This window comes from Lissotriton helveticus, chromosome 4_1, assembly GCF_964261635.1.
Source record: "Lissotriton helveticus chromosome 4_1, aLisHel1.1, whole genome shotgun sequence".
Lineage (NCBI taxonomy): Eukaryota > Metazoa > Chordata > Amphibia > Caudata > Salamandridae > Lissotriton > Lissotriton helveticus.
Genome location: NC_136063.1, coordinates 1,534,213,176 through 1,534,231,728, shown reverse-complemented (window position 1 = coordinate 1,534,231,728; position 18,553 = coordinate 1,534,213,176). Strand labels below are relative to the sequence as shown.

General features: G+C 43.1%; 1 protein-coding gene across 2 annotated transcripts in view; it reads left to right on the top strand.

The window, feature by feature from the left end:
* The window catches only part of PIEZO2 (piezo type mechanosensitive ion channel component 2), a 1,179,452-nt gene that overhangs the window by 887,847 nt on the left and 273,052 nt on the right, over positions 1 to 18,553 (top strand). For both annotated transcript variants that reach the window (XM_078688152.1, XM_078688151.1), the window contains 4 exons: positions 3,451 to 3,655; positions 3,801 to 3,902; positions 7,855 to 8,020; positions 11,704 to 11,947. In XM_078688152.1, coding sequence (XP_078544278.1) covers positions 3,451 to 3,655; positions 3,801 to 3,902; positions 7,855 to 8,020; positions 11,704 to 11,947 — 717 coding nt within the window. The remainder of the gene's footprint in view (positions 1 to 3,450; positions 3,656 to 3,800; positions 3,903 to 7,854; positions 8,021 to 11,703; positions 11,948 to 18,553) is intronic.

Here is an 18,553-nt window from a genome sequence, read left to right as displayed (position 1 = left end):
TCTCAATTTCGGCTAAGTGGGGAGGTAAGGGGCGTCCCTCGGGAGGCCTCGCAACCTGGGTGGCTGTCGACCTGGGCTGTAAGGCTACACCCCTTCCTTCAGTTTCCCATGACAACCTGGGGGTTCTGCTGGAATGGCCCAACTCGAGTAGGCTGGCCGTGGTAAATGTTTACTCCAGACCAGTAAACATAACACAAGAGTTGGATACCATTGACCAACTCTCGGTTTTTCTCAGTGATATCCCCCAAGGCACACCGTTTCTAGTGGGAGGTGATTTCAACTGTCACTTCGAGCCCCTCCCAGGCCTATTGGATGGACTGCCCCAGGAGGAGGACGCCTTGTGGCTGGTACCTCCTTCGACAGCCCCTCCTCCTAGAGCCTGGACCCCTCTAGCTCTGCAAATCACTGCCCTAACTCTTAAGTGTGGTATACGGGCTTGTAATGGCCGTATAAGCTCAGACATTCCACCCAAATGCACATACCATAGAGAGGGCAGGGAGTCCAGACTAGACTATATCCTGGTTCAACTTCCTCTGTGGCCGCACATCACTGATTTCAAGGTGATAACCAGGGAAGACAGCGACCACAATGCGCTAGAATTGGAGTATGCCATTCCCAACTTGGAAGCTAGAAGAGTTGTGCTAGTTGACGTTGCCCCAGGGCTGGCGCTGTCAAATAACAGAAGGCGAGTGAGGTGGGAGAGGTTAGATTCCAACACGGAGAAGGTGCGTGGATTATACGCCCGGCTTGTACCAACTTTAGAAAAGATCTCCATAATAATGGAGCTTTCAATTTCCCAGGACATACATAAGGAACTAGGGAGGGCACATGAGAGTCTTATCGAGTCTGCGGCCGAAGTCCTTTTTACCATAGGAAAGAGGAGGCCCCTTGATCCCCCTAACTGGTATAATCAGGCTTGCCGTAAGGGTAAATTGAACCTTCTGACAGCGATTAAAGATGGGGCAGATAGATCTGTAATCCAGGAAAGAAGAAGGGAGTACAAGCGCCTAACAACTAATGCCAAAAGTGAATGGGAGTATGAAAAAGGGGAAAATCTTAGTATATCACTGGCCACCAGGGACTCCCGCAAATGTTGGCACATTGTTAACACGGGGTCCGTGAAGTTAGCCTCGGCAATCGAGCCTACCATTTCAGCAAAGACCTGGCAGGATCACTTCCAGTCCCTCTATAAGGTCGCAGATGGTGTCATTAATGACACTCCTCGCAATATAACCGCAACAGTGAAGGGGGATCTCTGCACACAGGGAGAAGTGCGAGCAGCCATCGCAGGACTGGCACCAGGAAAAGCGCCAGGACTGGATGGCCTGCCGGGTGATCTATTCAAACAAGAACCTGACGTATGGGCTCCCTATCTGGTCTTGTTATTCAATGCTGTCCTAAGGGGCATGGAGGTTCCATGAACTTGGCTGGGCGCAGAGATTGTTCCCATATTTAAGAAGGGATCACCTCTGCTCCCAGCCAACTACAGGCCAATTAGTCTCATAGATGTACCCCAGAAGCGGTTTGGCAGGCTGATATTGGATCGCCTCCAAAATTGGATGGAGGAATTCACTATTCTTAGTCCCTATCAGGCGGGATTTAGAAGAGGGGTCTCCACCACGGACCAGATCTTCCGCTTGAACCTTCTGTATTGGAAGACTGCGGTAATCGAGGGCGACAGCTTGTACGCGGTATTCATGGACTTGCGAGCCACCTTCGATTTAGTACCTAGAGACAGACTCTGGACCGTATTGCTGGAGATGGGCATTCCGGCTGACATTCTGAATATTTTGATAAAACTACACCAGGGAAACTTTGCACGTGTCAGGTGTGGAAGGGATGGGGCACTCTCAGACAGATTCCCCGTTGACAGAGGGGTGAGACAGGGGTGTGTACTTGCACCGACCATGTTCTGCCTCTTTGTCAACGGGGTGATCGCTCACCTGACTAAGATGGTTGACATTGATGCTCCCAAGTTGAATGGCAGCAGGGTGCCCGCTATTATGTTTGCGGCCGACACCCTGCTGCTGTCCAAGTCCCCCATGGGAATACAAAGGCTCCTGGACGGGTTCTCAGCCTTCTGTGTCGAGCGGGGGCTTGAGATCAATGCTACAAAAACCAAATATATGATCCTCAACCCCCCTCACTCAACACGCCCCAACCCTACTATAGGTTCACTAAGATTAGAGAGGGTATTCACCTTCGAATATCTGGGTGTAACCATCAATCAGGACATGACGTGGGATGTCCATCGGAACAAGGATAACATGAAATTGGCCCAGCTAACGGGTGGCATCTGTAGGATGGCAAGCGGGTCGACCTATAAACCACTTGGTGCCGCCCTCGAAATTTATAAAATGCAGGCTAGAGGGGCAGTGCTATACGGAGGGGAATTGTGGGGTCATACTTCGGTCCAAAATCTCCAAACCACCGAAAATAAATTCATTAGACAGTTGGCGGCATTACCTGTAAGCACCCCGATTCTTCCGCTGAGACTTGATTTGGGTCTTAGACCCATCTCGGAGGAGCTGGGATTAAGACCAATAATCTTCTGGCGCCGTATCTGGTGCACACCGGAACTTACGAACTATAGGAACGAGCTTCAGGAGATTCTTGGTCTATCTAAATCAAGACAAATCCCATTGCTCAGGTTCATTAAACAAACATGTGAGACATTGGGCAGACCTGAATTATGGCTAGATCCAGGTAATGCATGTAGTAGGATCCCACGTAAACGCCTTACGAGGGATTTATTCGAACTGAAGCTATCAGTTACACAGGGGAACATACGGGAGGGGTCTTTGACAGATTTGTTTATCAAATCCACAGACTTATACCAACTTGAATGTGTGCTAGATAGCATTGCTCCCGTCCTCACTAGAAAATTATTTTTGCAATGGCGTTATGGCACACTTCCTATTAGGGCATTCACAAACCTCTGGGCCCAGTCTCCTTTTGGCGAACAGTGCCCGTCATGCTCACATAATTTGGAAGATGATTTGCATATTATATTTTTTTGTGAGGCTTACCAAAGATCTAGGAAATACTGGCTTCTCCCCCTTCTTAAAAATCTAGGCTTCACTCGATACCTTCCTGCATATAGAATTTTAAAGACGGATCTTTCACCTATGACTGTCTTTTCTGGAGCAAAATTTTTAACTGCGATGTGGCACATCCGCTCCCGCCTTTTAAAGATGAGGTAGATGCGGGATAAATAAATTGCACTGATGATTTTTAATTGTAACATATGGTAAATGATTATAAAATCTGCTTTTGGAATGCTTTTTAATGATGTTTATTGTATTTCATCTGCACTGTCATTGAAAATCTGTTTGTCCTTCTATTATGATCTTAATCGATCGAAATAAAGATTGAAATGAATGATATATAACATTATCAAAGGTTCTTTTTTTCTGACGCAAGCCCTCTACTTTGTTTTTCTTTGAGCAGACATGTTTCCTGATGTCCGTCAATGTGATAGGTCAGAGGATGGATTTCTTTGCCATGATTCACGCTGTATGGCTTTTTGTTGTGTTGTATCGACGCCGAAGGAAAGCAATTGCTGAGATCTGGCACAAGTACTGCTGCTTTCTGGCGGTTACTATCACTTTCCAGTACTTCATGTGCATCGGAATTCCACCTGCTCCATGCAAAGGTAAAAACATTTTTCCCTTTTTCGTGGGCAGCTGTTGTCATTTGTTATGTTCAGTTAGCGCCAGGATAATGGACAGTAAAAAAAATACAAGAAGTAATTGTTATTAATTTTTTATGACTTTTCCCATACTTTTGTCCCTTTGCAGATTATCCATGGAGACACGCTGGTGCCAACTTTAACTCCAACATAATAAAGTGGTTGTACTTTCCAGACTTCATCGTGCGGCCCAACCCTCTCTTTCTTGTCTGTATGTATTGGCGTACAGAGTGTATTCATATTGCGGGTTTACTTGTGGTTTCTTTTCCTCTCCTGGGTTGTTATGCGACTAGGTCTTCGTGTTCCATTAAGCGAACAGCTTTGTCTGCTTAACAATGAAGCAACTGCTGGGTTTCGCATAATAGTTTTTCTTCTAAGTCCATAGCCAAGACTTCCTCAATTGTGTTTACTGTTTTGCTTCAATTCTACGAAAGATGGCACTTCTTTTGTTACTGCCGGGGTTTGCTGGCCAAAATGGTGTAGATCTGTACCCATGTCTTTTCACTTTCTACTTCCTGAATGACAATTCTAAGAAATAAACTGCTGTGTAAAGAAAAAGCCTGCTCATGGCAGGGTGCAATTGATCAGTAAATTGCCCATTCCCATGTTAAACTCTTACAGCCTGATTCATGTACAGGCCGTTTTGCGTGGCCCTAATAGCGAATCATAGCGACTCGCTATTGAGGACACGCAAAACGGCATTCATGTAGGAATTGCTAATTAAATAGCGATTCCTACATGTTCTTTATTTGCGAGTAGCAATTTGCTACTCGCAAAAACTCCCCATTCATTCCTATGGGCCAAGAGGCCCATAGGAATGAATGGGGAGTATCCCTTATTTGCGAGTAGCAATTTGCTACTCGCAAATAAGATAGCGATTTTAAGGGTGCCAGGGGTGTCCAAAGGACACCCTGTAGCACCCCTAAGAAGCACATTTGAACAGGTGTTGCGCACACACATGTCCAAAGGACATGTGTGTGTGCAACATGCAACTTAGAAAAATGCTTTTAAAAGCATTTCTCTGAGTTTTTGCTATTTACCGAGAGGTCTGACCTCTCGGTAAATAGCGGCCCCAAAAGTGCTAAATCGCAATTTCTTGATGTGTCATGAATAGCATTTGAGGAATCTCTAATAGAGATTCCTTAAATGCTATTCCTCGCATATTTGCGAATTCTTAAATAGCGATTTTTGCATTTGGGATCATGAATACCAAATGCAAAAATCGCATTCGCAAAGGGCCAGATTCTCAGAATCTGGCCATTTTGCGAGCGCTATTGGCTACATGAATCAGGCTGTTAGTCTACTGCATTTCCGGTGTTATATGTCACCTGACCAAACATTGCTGCGATGTTCCAGGGTCACGGTCCCTACTCGGGGGGCATTAGCCTTAGCTGAGGTTCACTCCTTCAGTCTGTGCGTGTGACTCATGGCACAGGGGGCAGCACGAGACAATAGTCAGTGTAAAAAGTCCTGGTGGCATCTCTAAGGTTGAGTGTGTTCCTGGACCGATGCAGGGGTGTAAGGGCCAGAGAAATAACCCGACCGAGGGCCTGAGTGCCTGACAATGTCACTGAAGTGCACAAAGTGGTGGATGAGCCCCATTTCTTTTTCATGCGTTGCAGAAGGAAGCGTGGGTGATGCCTGAAAGGAAGAAGAGTAAACGCACCAAGAAGCCCTAAAAAGTGAGAGCTATGGCGCCCAGGAAAACACAAAACAAAAAAATATAACATGTAAACTGCTAGGGTTGAATTCTCAGTCTGCAGCTCCAATGCTCCTCTCCTACTTGTCCTGTGAGAGTTAAAGGGCAGGACCTTTGGTGTCCCATAGCTGCGGGACAGCCTACTCAAAACAGGATAAACTCACAGCAAGCGGTATAATGGCCATTGTATCTCAGAGAGATGCAACATGTGGAAGGTTCATGAGACACGAAACCCATTTCCTCCCAAAAACTCTTTTTTTTATGTGTTAATAGTCTCATTAACAGTAGTTTTTGTTGAGATTTTCTTCTATATAACCTACTTCTGTGTGATTGTTTCCCATATTAGTTTAAACTCCACAAAAAATTAGCAAAGTAAAAAAAAATGCATGTAGTTTTCAGACAAAACATGTTGCAACATTGCCTGTCCCTAGTCAAGGCATGTGATAAGGTGGTGTCTCTCACTCTACACAGGGAATTATATAGCCTACTAGTCCCGTGTTAACAGAAACTGCACTGGAGGATGAATCAGTTAAAAAACATATGTTTAGAAGTCTTTAGTTTAATTCCCAGACAGACCAAAAGCAAAAGGATGGTTTTAACATTAGACTTGTATAATATAATAAATAGGGAGGCGAGTCAACTCAGATAACAATTAATTTTATGCTCTTAATGGTCACCAGCTGCTCCCAGCTCGGACTGAGCTTACAGTGATGGAGTCCTCAGCCTCACAGGCGTCACTCTGGACGGAAGCAGAGGTAGCTGGTGAGATGAAAAGAGGGAGCAACAGAAGGAGAGAGCAGTGCATCCGCTCTTAGGGGCCGATTATGATCGCGGACGGACTTGAGTCCATCCGCGATCACCGAGGATGAGGGAACGTCCGCATGAGCTGCGGCGTTCCCTCCTGTGCTATTAGGATGTGACCGCCACCCTGGCGGTCACATCCTCTATTTTTAACATTGAGGCGGGTGCAGCTTCAAGCTGCACCCGCAGCAATGTTAAAAATGCACGCATTGCATTTGTATGTAGAAAGTGGCAGGCACCGCGCGGTGCCTGCCGCTTTCTGCATACAAATACAGGGGGGTACCATAGGTACCCCCCATGTGCACCCCCCACCCCCTTCACCTAGGGGGCCCGCAACGGGCCCCTGCAGTGAAGATCCGTATGCTTTTCAACGGCGGTAAACCCGCCGCGGAAAAGCATATCTTGGCAACAATCCTAATATGGGGGACAGTGTCTGAGAGACACCGCCACCATATTAGAGCTTTTCCGCCGCGGTTGTAAGCCAACCTCGGCGGAAAAGCGGCAGACGGAAACCAGGACCCACCAGCCATCCTAATAAGGCGGTGGGTCTTTGGGGGGTCCGCTGCGGTTTTTCCGCATCCTCCGGGCCGGCGGTGGCTTCCGCCGGCCCGGAGGATGCGGAAATTCCGCAATCATAATGGGCCCCTTAATGTGTCCGCACACCCCAGCCTTATCTATTTGTCCCACTTTCCCAGCACAGTGGTTTTAACCCACTGAGGTGTCCCTTCAGTCTTTGATACCTGTGTTTTCCTGATTAGGTTTTTGCATGTAGTTGTCTTTTATGTTGGGCATGTTTATACAGCAGTAATTGTGGTCAGAAGTCTCAATAACTAGGCATAAAGTTGAAGGTTTAAGGTTATTATTGAATTTTTAGGCACTGAATAAGTGCTTTGCAAGGTATGGTAGACTGCATGCACTTGTGCTTGTGCTGGCAATGTTTGTGATAATATCAAGGAAATTAATAATCAAATCGGACTCACCAGACCATAAAACAAGCCCACAAACAGCCCAAAAACCCGCCAACACACTCGCCTGCAAGGCCAGCCAACTGGGCATTGCTGGATTGTCCTGTAGGTCAGTCGTACCCAGCATATATCCTCTAATAGGTCTTCCCAGCCCATTGGGTGGGAGTGCTGATCCAATACCTTGTAATAAGAGCTTGGGGCCAAAGGTCACAGCACCATTCTGTACTTCGGAATATAGATCAGTTAGTAGGATGGTCTCAGAATGTCCGTGTGCTTTTTTTGCCATTTTGTAATGCTGAGTAGTAGATTCACACAAGGTCCTGAATATATAACTATTAATATTGCATGATTTTTTACTTCATTGTTCATGTATGAATCACATTTTTCAATTGTGAAAAGTGTAGAAGAAATGCAGTACAGGGCCTGTTCTCATAAAAAGAGGGTTAGTTGACCCTGGTTCAGGAAGGCATAAGCATTACTCCTGTCCAAGCATGTCCCATATTTACAGTTAGCTTCTGCAAATACTGATTTGTTTCATATGCTAAAACAAATATGTCTTTCAGACTGGAAATTTTTATTTTAAGTGCTTGACCTATACTCATTTGTGAATATTGCCAAGAACCTTCTGGAATCTTGTTTCTTTCTCTTGTTATTCCTGTATGCTTCAACCTAATGTAGTCATTCCTTCCCTTTGCCAGATGATTTCATGTTGCTTCTATGCGCATCTCTACAAAGACAGACGTTTGAAGACGAGAATCTGGCTGCGGTCCGTATCATGGCTGGAGACAACGTAGAGATATGCATGAATCTCGATGCGGCATCCTTCAGCCAACACAATCCTGTTCCCGACTTTATCCACTGCAGGTAACGACAAACTCCAGGTGGAGTGTATCTGCATAGGCTGTTTTAAAAATGCATTTTTCCAGATTCACAAACTGACCCTGTAGTAGATCCAGTTGACCTATTAATACTGGCTTATAGTGAACCCAATTGTTGGCATTTAGGTTATGGGACTAAGATGAAATGTTATTGAGGAAATTCAATTCGAATCCAGTGGTGTATTAGCCCTAAATATGCATTTAAGTTGCTGCGGCGCCACAAGAAAATTCTTGACCATCAAAAAATTGAAGTATTTTGCACATACGTCTTTGAATTTTGTATAGGCTCTATGAACTTACATTAACTTGCATTCAGGTTGCTGCTAAATGAAAACGAGGTTATGTGTATAAATGATCTGATCAACTTTTAATGCTCGGTATTATTCCGCTTTACACTTTTTTCTATGTTTTATTTTATGTGGACTTTTTTGAGTTTCAAGGATTGCATTGAATTGTGTTCGCCCTGGGTATTGGTATATGTTAGCGTTGGGAGGAATTTCAACTTAACAGGTAGAAATTCCTCGCTTTATTAATTACAAATAAAGAGTGTTGAGGAAGACATGTTAAGAAGGGGCATGAAGGGCCAGGGGGTCATTTTATTGTGTGAGTATATGTTTTCAGTATACTCACTGAGCTGATTGGGCGTTATTTCTCTTCGGAACTTCAGGTGACATAGCAGTAGGTTTCCTCTGTTTCTTGGTGACAGTTCTATGTTCTGTAGAGGTTGTCAAATATGATTCAGTCAGCAGTGCAATTGATGATGCCGTATTAAAGAACATCTATGAGGTCATCTGTGACGTCACGAACAGTCTATTAAGGAAATTATGTTTACAAATAGTACTTGAAAGTAGCATTTTAGGTTCGCTTTGTAAGCTTGTCTTTTCAAATACATTTTGTTCATGGCGCATATAAATGTCTGTGTCGTGATTGCACTGTGCTATGTGTCCTTTCTGGAATCTCCCCCAGATCTTCATAATGCTAAACACAGCAATATCCGCTGCTTCAATTTGTTCAAGCCTCTATTTTTGAACAAGGTGAATGTGCTGTGCTATCAATTCTAGCTTGGTAGGACATGTCAGTTGTTGTTAGATTGATTCACATGGAAAAGATGTGTTTGTCCGTGTTGCCTATCCAGTTTGTTGTTTTGCTAAAACACTTGCATTTTCTCAGCAATATTTTCTTCATGAAAAGCTGGCATGTGGGTGGTTCGGAGATGTTGCGTGTGGTGCTCCCATTAGTGGTGCAAATCAGTTGGCAGCTGCACCAGAAGAGACCGTGGGCGACATATGGTTTAGAAGAACTTTCACTGGTCCAGTCACACTTGCATAGGGTCTCTTTTTCCTTGTGTTGACATTCTGTGCCTTCCATGCACCCCTCCCCCTGTGGCTCAAGCCGCGTCACACTGTCAGCACCACTCAGCCAGGCAACGCCGTAACTGCGCCCCGCTCCAGACGCGCAGCACCGGCGTAGCGCATAGCCCTGGGCACGGCATGGCAGCATACAGCTGGGCCAGCGGAAGTGCCAAGGAGCCTCTTTAGCATAATGTTTTTTCAGCATGAACTCTCACATTAAAACGTCAGTGATTATCTACTCAAATGCACATGATCTGACTGCAGTTAGTGTCTTCTGCACAATACACCAGCTCAGAAATCTGCTACTTTGCCAACGTATGAAATGTTTATACAACACTCCATGCTGAAGACACAAAAATATTTTCATTGCTTTACAAACATGGACATCAGCCAACGCAAGCACTGCATTAAAATAGGAAACTGTAGTCCAGTTCTTGAAAAGATCTGCGCGTGGCTGGTTTTCTTGGCTTGGGAGGTACATTTCCTCATAACAGGAAAGCTCAGTTACTTTAAAATGTCTTAGACAGTTTACCTGATAAACTCACAAGTGCAGACGGCTTACCTTGGCCCTCATTCTGAATTGCACAGTACTGGGGGCATAGGCTACCGTGAGGTAAGTCTGCCTCAGCACCATGGAATGGGGGAATTACCACATGAAACAATTTTTTTCAGTCAAAAAATCACAGAACATTCCAAAAGCAGGTGTTAGTTATGCATCCCTCTGTTATCCCTTGTCAGAAAGAACACAGGGAATGAGACTGGCCAGCTTCTTCAGATAAAGCCACAGGAGATTTTACCATGTAGAATTTACCTCCTGGAAAACTCGAGTCTGGTTCTCCCACACCCTGAAAGAAATGGGTGTGGGAAAGCCAACCCATCAGGAATGGGTGGAGTGGGATCTCATGAGGCGATTCTGCTCCACCTGATTTGTATGATGGCCTTACTGTTTAGTTTGACATTGCAAAAATGTATAGGTGTCCGCCTGCAGACAAAAATATTAAAGGTTAATACAAGGACATACAATGATGATGTGGGCAGGAACTCCACAAATGTGTCTTGTAAAGAATGACTGGTCAGGAGCAGCAAAGTCTAGTATATCCTCAGGATGATGATGTGGTTGTTCTTTAACTGATTATCTTCTGCTGGAAAATGCATCAGATCACAACATATCTAATACACCTCCATTATGGGGCAATCTTACATTCGAGTTAACAAGTCCTCACAGCACACTCTTGCACCATACATATTTGTCCATTTGTCAATTCAAGCTAAAACGCACAAGTCCTGCATTCAAAACCACCACACTCATGATTTACCCCACTCGAGCCACATCCTCTGTAAGTAAATGGCACAAACCCTCACTGCTCACGCAGGGATCTTTAAGGACAGCCATTGGTTGAGACTAATTCAATTTTCGAGTACGTGCACGTTATGGGACTCGTATTGCAAGATGGGCAAAGGTACTTTGGGTTTGCATCCATTACTGTCCGATTGCGGTGGTGACCTCTTACATATCCATTAAACTCAAGCGTACTGCCAGAAACAGTACAAGAGATGCTCATAGTCATTGGTTAGCACAAGTGCATGCTTAAAAGGTATACAATGTGGAAGTTAGAGGCCTCCACGCACTATCCAAGGCTATCCTTTCATTTTTAAGGTCCCTGCAAGTTCAGTGAGGATTGTTTTTTACAAAAAGTGCTCCCACCTACGGAAGCACCTTCCACAAAATTGGTCAGTGCCAACCAACCCGCCATGCCATGGCGAACTATACAGAAGTTTTTGTTTTTTCAGGGCCAAACATCTGGGGGAAAAAAGCAATGTCCTTGACAAGCTTAAAGTTTTCTCCCAATGTGTGTAGGACATTGCTGTTTTCTTTCCCCTGCAAGGCACCGCAATATCTTGAAAAAACAGACTCACTCGGAAAGCTAGCCGTGGTACCGCAGGCCTTCCATTCCAGTGGCAATGGTGGTTCTCTTAAAGTTGTCCCCCAGCAGGGTGTTTCTGACAGTGGAGCCGGCTGGACCTCGGCCATCAAAAAAAATCACATTCAATTCATTCTTGCCATCCAGTGAGGCTGAAATGCGCGGACACATGTACTTTTGATAGTGTTGTGGCAAGAACATTCGTAAAATGAATATATTTTTTTTAGCACGTGCTCATGCGCAAATCAGATTGCATTTGCCTGCTCTCATTTTAGTGCCAAACTAAGCACCTGCCCCTTTGCCTCAATAGCATTCACCAAATGTTCTGCCTGCCTGCCTGAGGACGCCGTCATTCAATTACCTCACCTATGTGTCTTTCTCTCTTTTTTTAACAGATCTTACTTGGATATGTGTAAAGTGATCATATTCAGTTACCTCTTCTGGTTTGTGTTAACCATCATCTTCATCACGGGAACAACCCGGATCAGCATATTTTGTATGGGCTACTTGGTGGCCTGCTTCTATTTCCTGCTCTTCGGCGGTGATCTTTTGCTCAAACCAATCCGCAGCATTCTGTTCTACTGGGACTGGTTGATTGCCTACAACGTTTTTGTGATTACGATGAAAAATATATTGTCGGTGAGTTACTAGTTTAAATGCAATTCAGTGGTAGCTTTTTCTATGACATCTCAATGAAATTGATCCCTTGCAGATGCATTGGTCTAGTTTTATTTTATTTTACAGTTTTTTTATGTAGTGTTGCTGCACTTCAGAAGTCCTATGCAAATTCTACTCAGGCTCAAGTCCTATGTAGAGGAATGGACTGGTCATCAGAGCAAGCTGATGGTTAATAGAATACTGGAGCACGGAATTAGAGCTTGTTTGCATCAACACAATTTTATTTGACATGCATTCTAGCATATTTCTGACAAGCAATAAATGTTATTTAGCATATAAGTGAAATGGGTCCGATATAGGGGGCAGTGGCAGCTCCTGAGTGTTGCCCCACTGTTCTCGTAACACTGTAAAAGGAAAAGTATAATGGTAATAACAGAAGTTATCATAATTTTATTTTTATTATCTTCCAGCCAGGTTAGGGTGAGTCAGGTGTGGGGTCCCGTGACGTCCAGGGTGGAGGAATGGTTGCTGCCTCATGAAATACGCATGACGGTTTGGCCATCTGTCTTGAGATGGCCAAACCGTCATGTGTACTTTGCATGTTGTCCACTGGGCTTTAATGCACAGCGTGGGTGGAGAACATGCACAGCCTCTCTGTCCCCATCAGAGCGCCGAACCACGGCACTCAGACCAATCATGAGGCTGCTGTTATGGTGATATCAACGTCATGATTGGCTAAGGGAAGCCTGGGGCTGCCGGGAGCCAGCAGAACATCGAGGAGAAAGAGGAGGCTGCGGTGACAAGCAGGTAAGTCTTTTTTTCTTTCTAACCCCCATCCACCACCTTTTACTACAAGCCACCACTGATAGGGGGTCCTATACAAGTGGGTTGGTAATCTCTTTTTTGATTGAGATTACAAATAGGCCGATATTTCCAACAAAGTAATCCCTTGCAAAAAGCAAATCAAAATATTCTGAAAACGAAACTGAATTTGAAAAAACGGGAACTCTACATGATAAGTTATACCCCATTTCAGTTGCAAAAGCTTGTAATGGCCCTGTGATGGTGCTGTAATACTACCTAGTATTGTATAGCATTTTAGGATCCTAGTGTAATGTTCACGATTCATGCCCTTATATAGGTATAAATCACCATATCCTTATATAGGTATAGAAATCATAACCATATTTAGACATAGCTCATGAAGTCCAAATACGGCAGGGATACTTCCACTAGTTCCAAAAATCCACGACGATTTCTTGGAAAACTCGGCTTTAGCAGCTAGGGACTTCCCCTTGCTTGAATACTGACTTGTCCAAGAATTCATGGAGTTTTCAAAGAATTGAGACTCTGATGACGTTATTATGTCCACCTTTACGTCAATCTCGGCACCTTCAAGGTATAAATATGCCCACACTTGCTATAGCAAGCACACAGTGGATTGGAGCAGTTCGACTATCTACTTGCCCAACGCATCCTTCTACAGCAAGTGCCGAAGGAAGCTGACCCTCCAGCAGACGCACTGAGAGAGACGGTGTCTTTTCTCCTGCCGAGAAATTGAGCTCCAGTGTTTCCAAGCTACCCTTGCGGGTTGTTGGGAAATCGAGGCCGGACACAGAGAGATACCAGACCTCCTTCATTCTAAACCAAGGTACAGGGCTCATTAGACCCTAAGAGAAATCTTGGATAGATTCTTGGCAAAGAATACTAAATTTATGCTACACCTCACTTACTTCTTCCCCCGTACTAGACTTAGGTTAGGTACATTGGGGTAGGCGTATTTTAGAAGCACCAGTTGAGTACTTTTTAGATTTGTTATTTATGTATGTATTTATCCATGGTCTAGGAAACATACCATGCTTTTACAGTATTATTTCATAATACTCTTCTTACTGTACGCATTATACTTTGCAACCAGTATTACGATTGTAGCAGTTCATTTCTTCTGCATGAGAAAGAAGACTGTTCAATAAATACTCTTTTATTGAAAACGCCTGTCTATCTATTTCTCTGCACCTCTGATGAAACAAAGCATGCATGAATGACTGAGTAAAATATCTATCTATTGTTTCCACAACTCTGAAGATCAGTTTTATCTTGGGGAAACAAAGTTGTCATGTTTATGCGGTTGTCAGAAATTAAGGGCCATATGTATCAAGCCGTTTGCGAATCGCAAAGGCCGAAATTCGCAGAATCACAAACGGCCTTTTTGCATGTTTTGGTATGTATGTAATATTCGCAAAATAAGGAATAGCAAAGATTTGCGATTCCTTATTTTGCCATAGCATTTAAGGAATCGCAATTTTGCGATTCCTTAAATGCTATGTATGTACCATTTTTGGGTTGCGAATTATGGTTAAGAATTCGCAAATTATCACCAACTTGTAGTTGATGGTAACTTGCGAATTCTTCAAATCATGCACAGTTTGGCATTTTTTAATGTGGCATGTGATGCACACACATGCCCATAGGGCATGTATGTGCACCATTTGCACACACATGTACATTTCAGGGGTGCAGCAGGGTGTCTTTGAGACACCCCCGCACCCTTGAAATAATTCTCAAATTGCGATTAGCAAATTGCGAATTCGCAATTTGAGAATTATTTCGCAATCATTCCTATGGGCCTCCTGACCCATAGGAATGCATTGGAAATTATTACTTAATTGCGAATTCGCAAAATGCGAATTCGCAAATAAGGAAGATTAAGGAAACGCTAAAAAATAGCGATTTTCTTCATACATACCATTTTGCAATTCCTAAATAGCGATTCCTTAAAAATCGCTATTTAGGAATCGCAAAATAGTTTGATGATACATATGGCCCTAAATCCCTTCTTTTGAACTCGAGAAAGTTTCTAGTGACCTCTGAGCTACCTGGCACTCACAATTAAGTCTAATATATTCGATAGAGACCTAATAGACATAAGTCCGACGTCACATCTATAGGATATATTATTCCAATGCGTAGAGCCTATTGGGAATATATGAGCTACACTACACTAGTATCATTAATCTCTTTTTCTTTTTATTGAGCAGAATTATCATACGAACCTTACATCGTCCAAAAATGAATTTCACATTGAATATAATTGCTTAAAGCTCGTGAGATCAAATACTACTTTTTTTTTAAGTACATTAAGCATTTTAGAATTTCATCCTTAGAAAACATGATAATGCCAAAACTTCAAACTTGACAAAGTGCTGCTTATAAAGTGCAGTGCATTACGGTCCTTTAACATACCAAATCACCTAATAGTGTACATATTAATCTAATTTATAACATTTAAGATCTTTTATTCCTTCAATATTACATTCATTATTACATCTAATCCCGAAATACTAATCCACCTGGAAGAGCGAAGTACAAAATCGCTCTTCATATTAAATTGCTGTACATTTGGTTCCCATAAAATGCTTTCCTTGGATGTTTCCCAATGGAGTCAGTCCGAATCTTAATTCTATGACCCACACCCGGGTTTGACACAGATCTCCTCCAATCCCTACCTAAATATGTATAAACAGAGTATGATCAACAAAGTGCAGTGCAGTGCTTTTAACAATTCCACAGTTGTCGTATTTATTCAATATGGCTTGAGTCAACTACTTGCCTTACTAGTTTATCCATATGCTTCCACACAACTGAGAATCTTTTTAGAGCACCTACCATTTTTGCATAGGCTTCCACAAATGTTTTAGTCCAAATCATCTTATTAAGCCTAGTATCATTCATCTTCAAGTGGTATTAAGATGTGTTATTAGTGTGCACGTGTGATGGAGCCCAAGGACGTTTTTTCTTGTGTGTCTTTTCTATGTCTATCTTTGTTTTTCTTTATGTATTATATTAAAAACATAGTGTGTATAGACATAGGTACAGAATGTCAACATGTGTATGTGGATGATAAATGTGTATCTTGTAGAATTTAACTACAATGTATAACATTGTAGTGCATTATATTACATACAAATCATTATAGCATTGTTGCTTCTGAAAAATATAAATATATAAAGAAAGTAATAATTTCTTGAATGACCGCCAATGAGCACTCCCAATATAAATGTATTCTATAATTATGATTCAGTGCTGCACAATATTAATTCGCTGTCTTAAAAAGTGGTGCTGATATGGTGACAGGCCCTGATTTAGAAATTGGCATTACAAACAGAGTATACTCTCCCCCAAGCCGTAAATTCACCCGCCTCATATTGAGGTGGGTGTACCGAAAGTAAGTCAATGACAGAGCCTACTGTAGGATAATAAAAGAGAGGTAATGGTCTAGTACACAGAAAAAAACAAATAATTTCCCTAGGACCTACAATGCATAACTGTGAGAAATTGGGTAGTTGGTTGATTGGCGTGTGTGCACTTCTCAAGCAACAGCCACAATCCTTATCAGGATTAACCATAAAAAGTCACTAACTTAGCCTGTGATTAACTCTCTGGTAGCCTGGCACAAATGCAGTCAGGCTTAACATACAGGTAATGTTTAAAATATTTAATCAGTATGGCCGTTACAAGCTCTTAGGCCCTGGCCGCACAACAATTTAGGCTAACTGGAGAGCTATATTGGAGATGTGACTCAATGGTTTGCCCGTCAAAAGTCCTCTATCTCAGTCAAAGCACTAATATATGTTGAAGGTTCAATAGGGGTATTAAAATCTCCAGTCACAATGACTTGGGCCTGCTTTTGATGCAATTCAATAAGCTCATCAAGAAGTACCAGGACAGATGAGTCAGTATTAGCGGGCGCTGATCTCACATATGCCTTGAATAGAACTATTTTCAGCCCAGGGGGAATCTTAAAACTGATTCCCATTAAATCTACTGAGTCAACCTTCAATATTGTATGTACGGAGGGAACACATTTTTTACAAGAATCAGTAATCCTACAGCCCACCTAAATTTCCTAGGTGGTCTGGCTTCCACATTATGAATCTCTCTTAAAATGCACAAATATAGAATTCACCTATGTAAGAGCCCCACTCAGTATCGCATAATCTAGATTTTATTCCTGTCAATTCGAAGACATCAAAGAAAGGCGTGCTTTTGTAGGGGGATCTGCTTTTTGTGGGATGTCGCTTATATTTTGCTTAACCTGCAAATGTCCTGTACGCAATCCCATTCCAGCCCCCTTGGTCACCCACCCCCGATCTCATAAAAGCAGCACTTTCACACTCAATCAATCAATCAATCAATCAACCAGTAAACCCACTTGATCAATGGTTTTATTCCCTTCGCACTCAAGCAGCAGGGGTCTGTCAATCCTTTGGCCTGGTCAGTCATTTAGATTTAAGGTGGACACATCCATTTCCATGCTTTTCCCTAATATATTGGGTCTATATTTGTTGGAACCCCCAGGTTGTTGAAACCATCACAATTAATTGGCAGATTCAATCTCAATCTGATGGGAGCGTGGGAGGATCCTTCTAATTGGGAAGTGCGTAGTTCACGGTTGATTAGTCCATCAACCAGTACTTTATTGTTCAATATCACGAGAATGTCATCTTATATTGTGGAACCCTGGTGACAACAACGTCTAGCATACACAATGTCAGATTATATTAATGACAGACAATTACGTTTGGACCTTATCCAGTGTGTGAACTTGTTGTTTAGGTACTCAGGCTCAAGTTGTAACTGGGGTCAGCTAAACTACCCTTCCAGAACTAATGTCAGAGTCGCTCAGAATTACTGGATCAATTAGGGGAAGAAAAAGTGGTTTTAAGTGCCTGTTAGAACGAGCTGATCCAGTCCTATCTGTAATGCAATCCATCGGCTAACTCCTGAAGCACACAGCCGAGATGGGTGAGCAAGTAGTCTGTTGGTGTTCGCAAGTGGATTATTATTGTTCGAGTGCTGGTGCGTACATAAAGCACTCCTCAGAGACTTCAAGCCCTGTGTGGTCCTAGTAATAGGGGTTGAGACTTGATTAATAGCAACAGTACTAATGGTCAGTGTTTTAGAATATGACTCCCGTGCAAGTGACCTTACGGGCTTACCTATATCAATCTGCTTTATATTTGAGCTGGAAGTCCTTAACAATGATTTCCCAACCCCACCCCACAGGTACATTTACAATTGTCAATTACATTAGACTGAATTTTCAGAATTTCATCAATCCTTTCGACTAACCTGAAGATTGAGCACTTAATTTCCTGCAGCTCGCATCTTAGGGAGTTCAAATCACCAACTTAACAACAGCCACCTGTCCTGAAGTAGTTGTATCATAGGCACCTTGCCTCTTTCCAGGTTGGGATCCTACACGATCCAGTCCTCTGTGGTCAACTGCGCCCAAGAGTCCCTCTACTTTTCATGTGAAGTAGGATGGACAGGTTAGAGAACAGGTTGATTTCTTGGTGCCAGCATTTAGGGGTCCTTCAGTCCTTTTCTTGTAACAAGTAATTCTTTCTTCTGGTGTTGTAGTCCAAAGTTCAGGAATGTTCTGGAGAGATGGTGGTGAGGTGCCAGTGTGAACCTGTGTATACTGGCAGGGCCGGCTCTAGGGCGGTGTGCTCGGTGCCACCGCACCGGGCGCTGACTTGGGGTGGGGGTGGCATTTTTGAAAGTATATTTTCATTTTAAAAGCACCTGCTGCCCCTTTTCTGACCTTCAGCAATTATCAGGCTT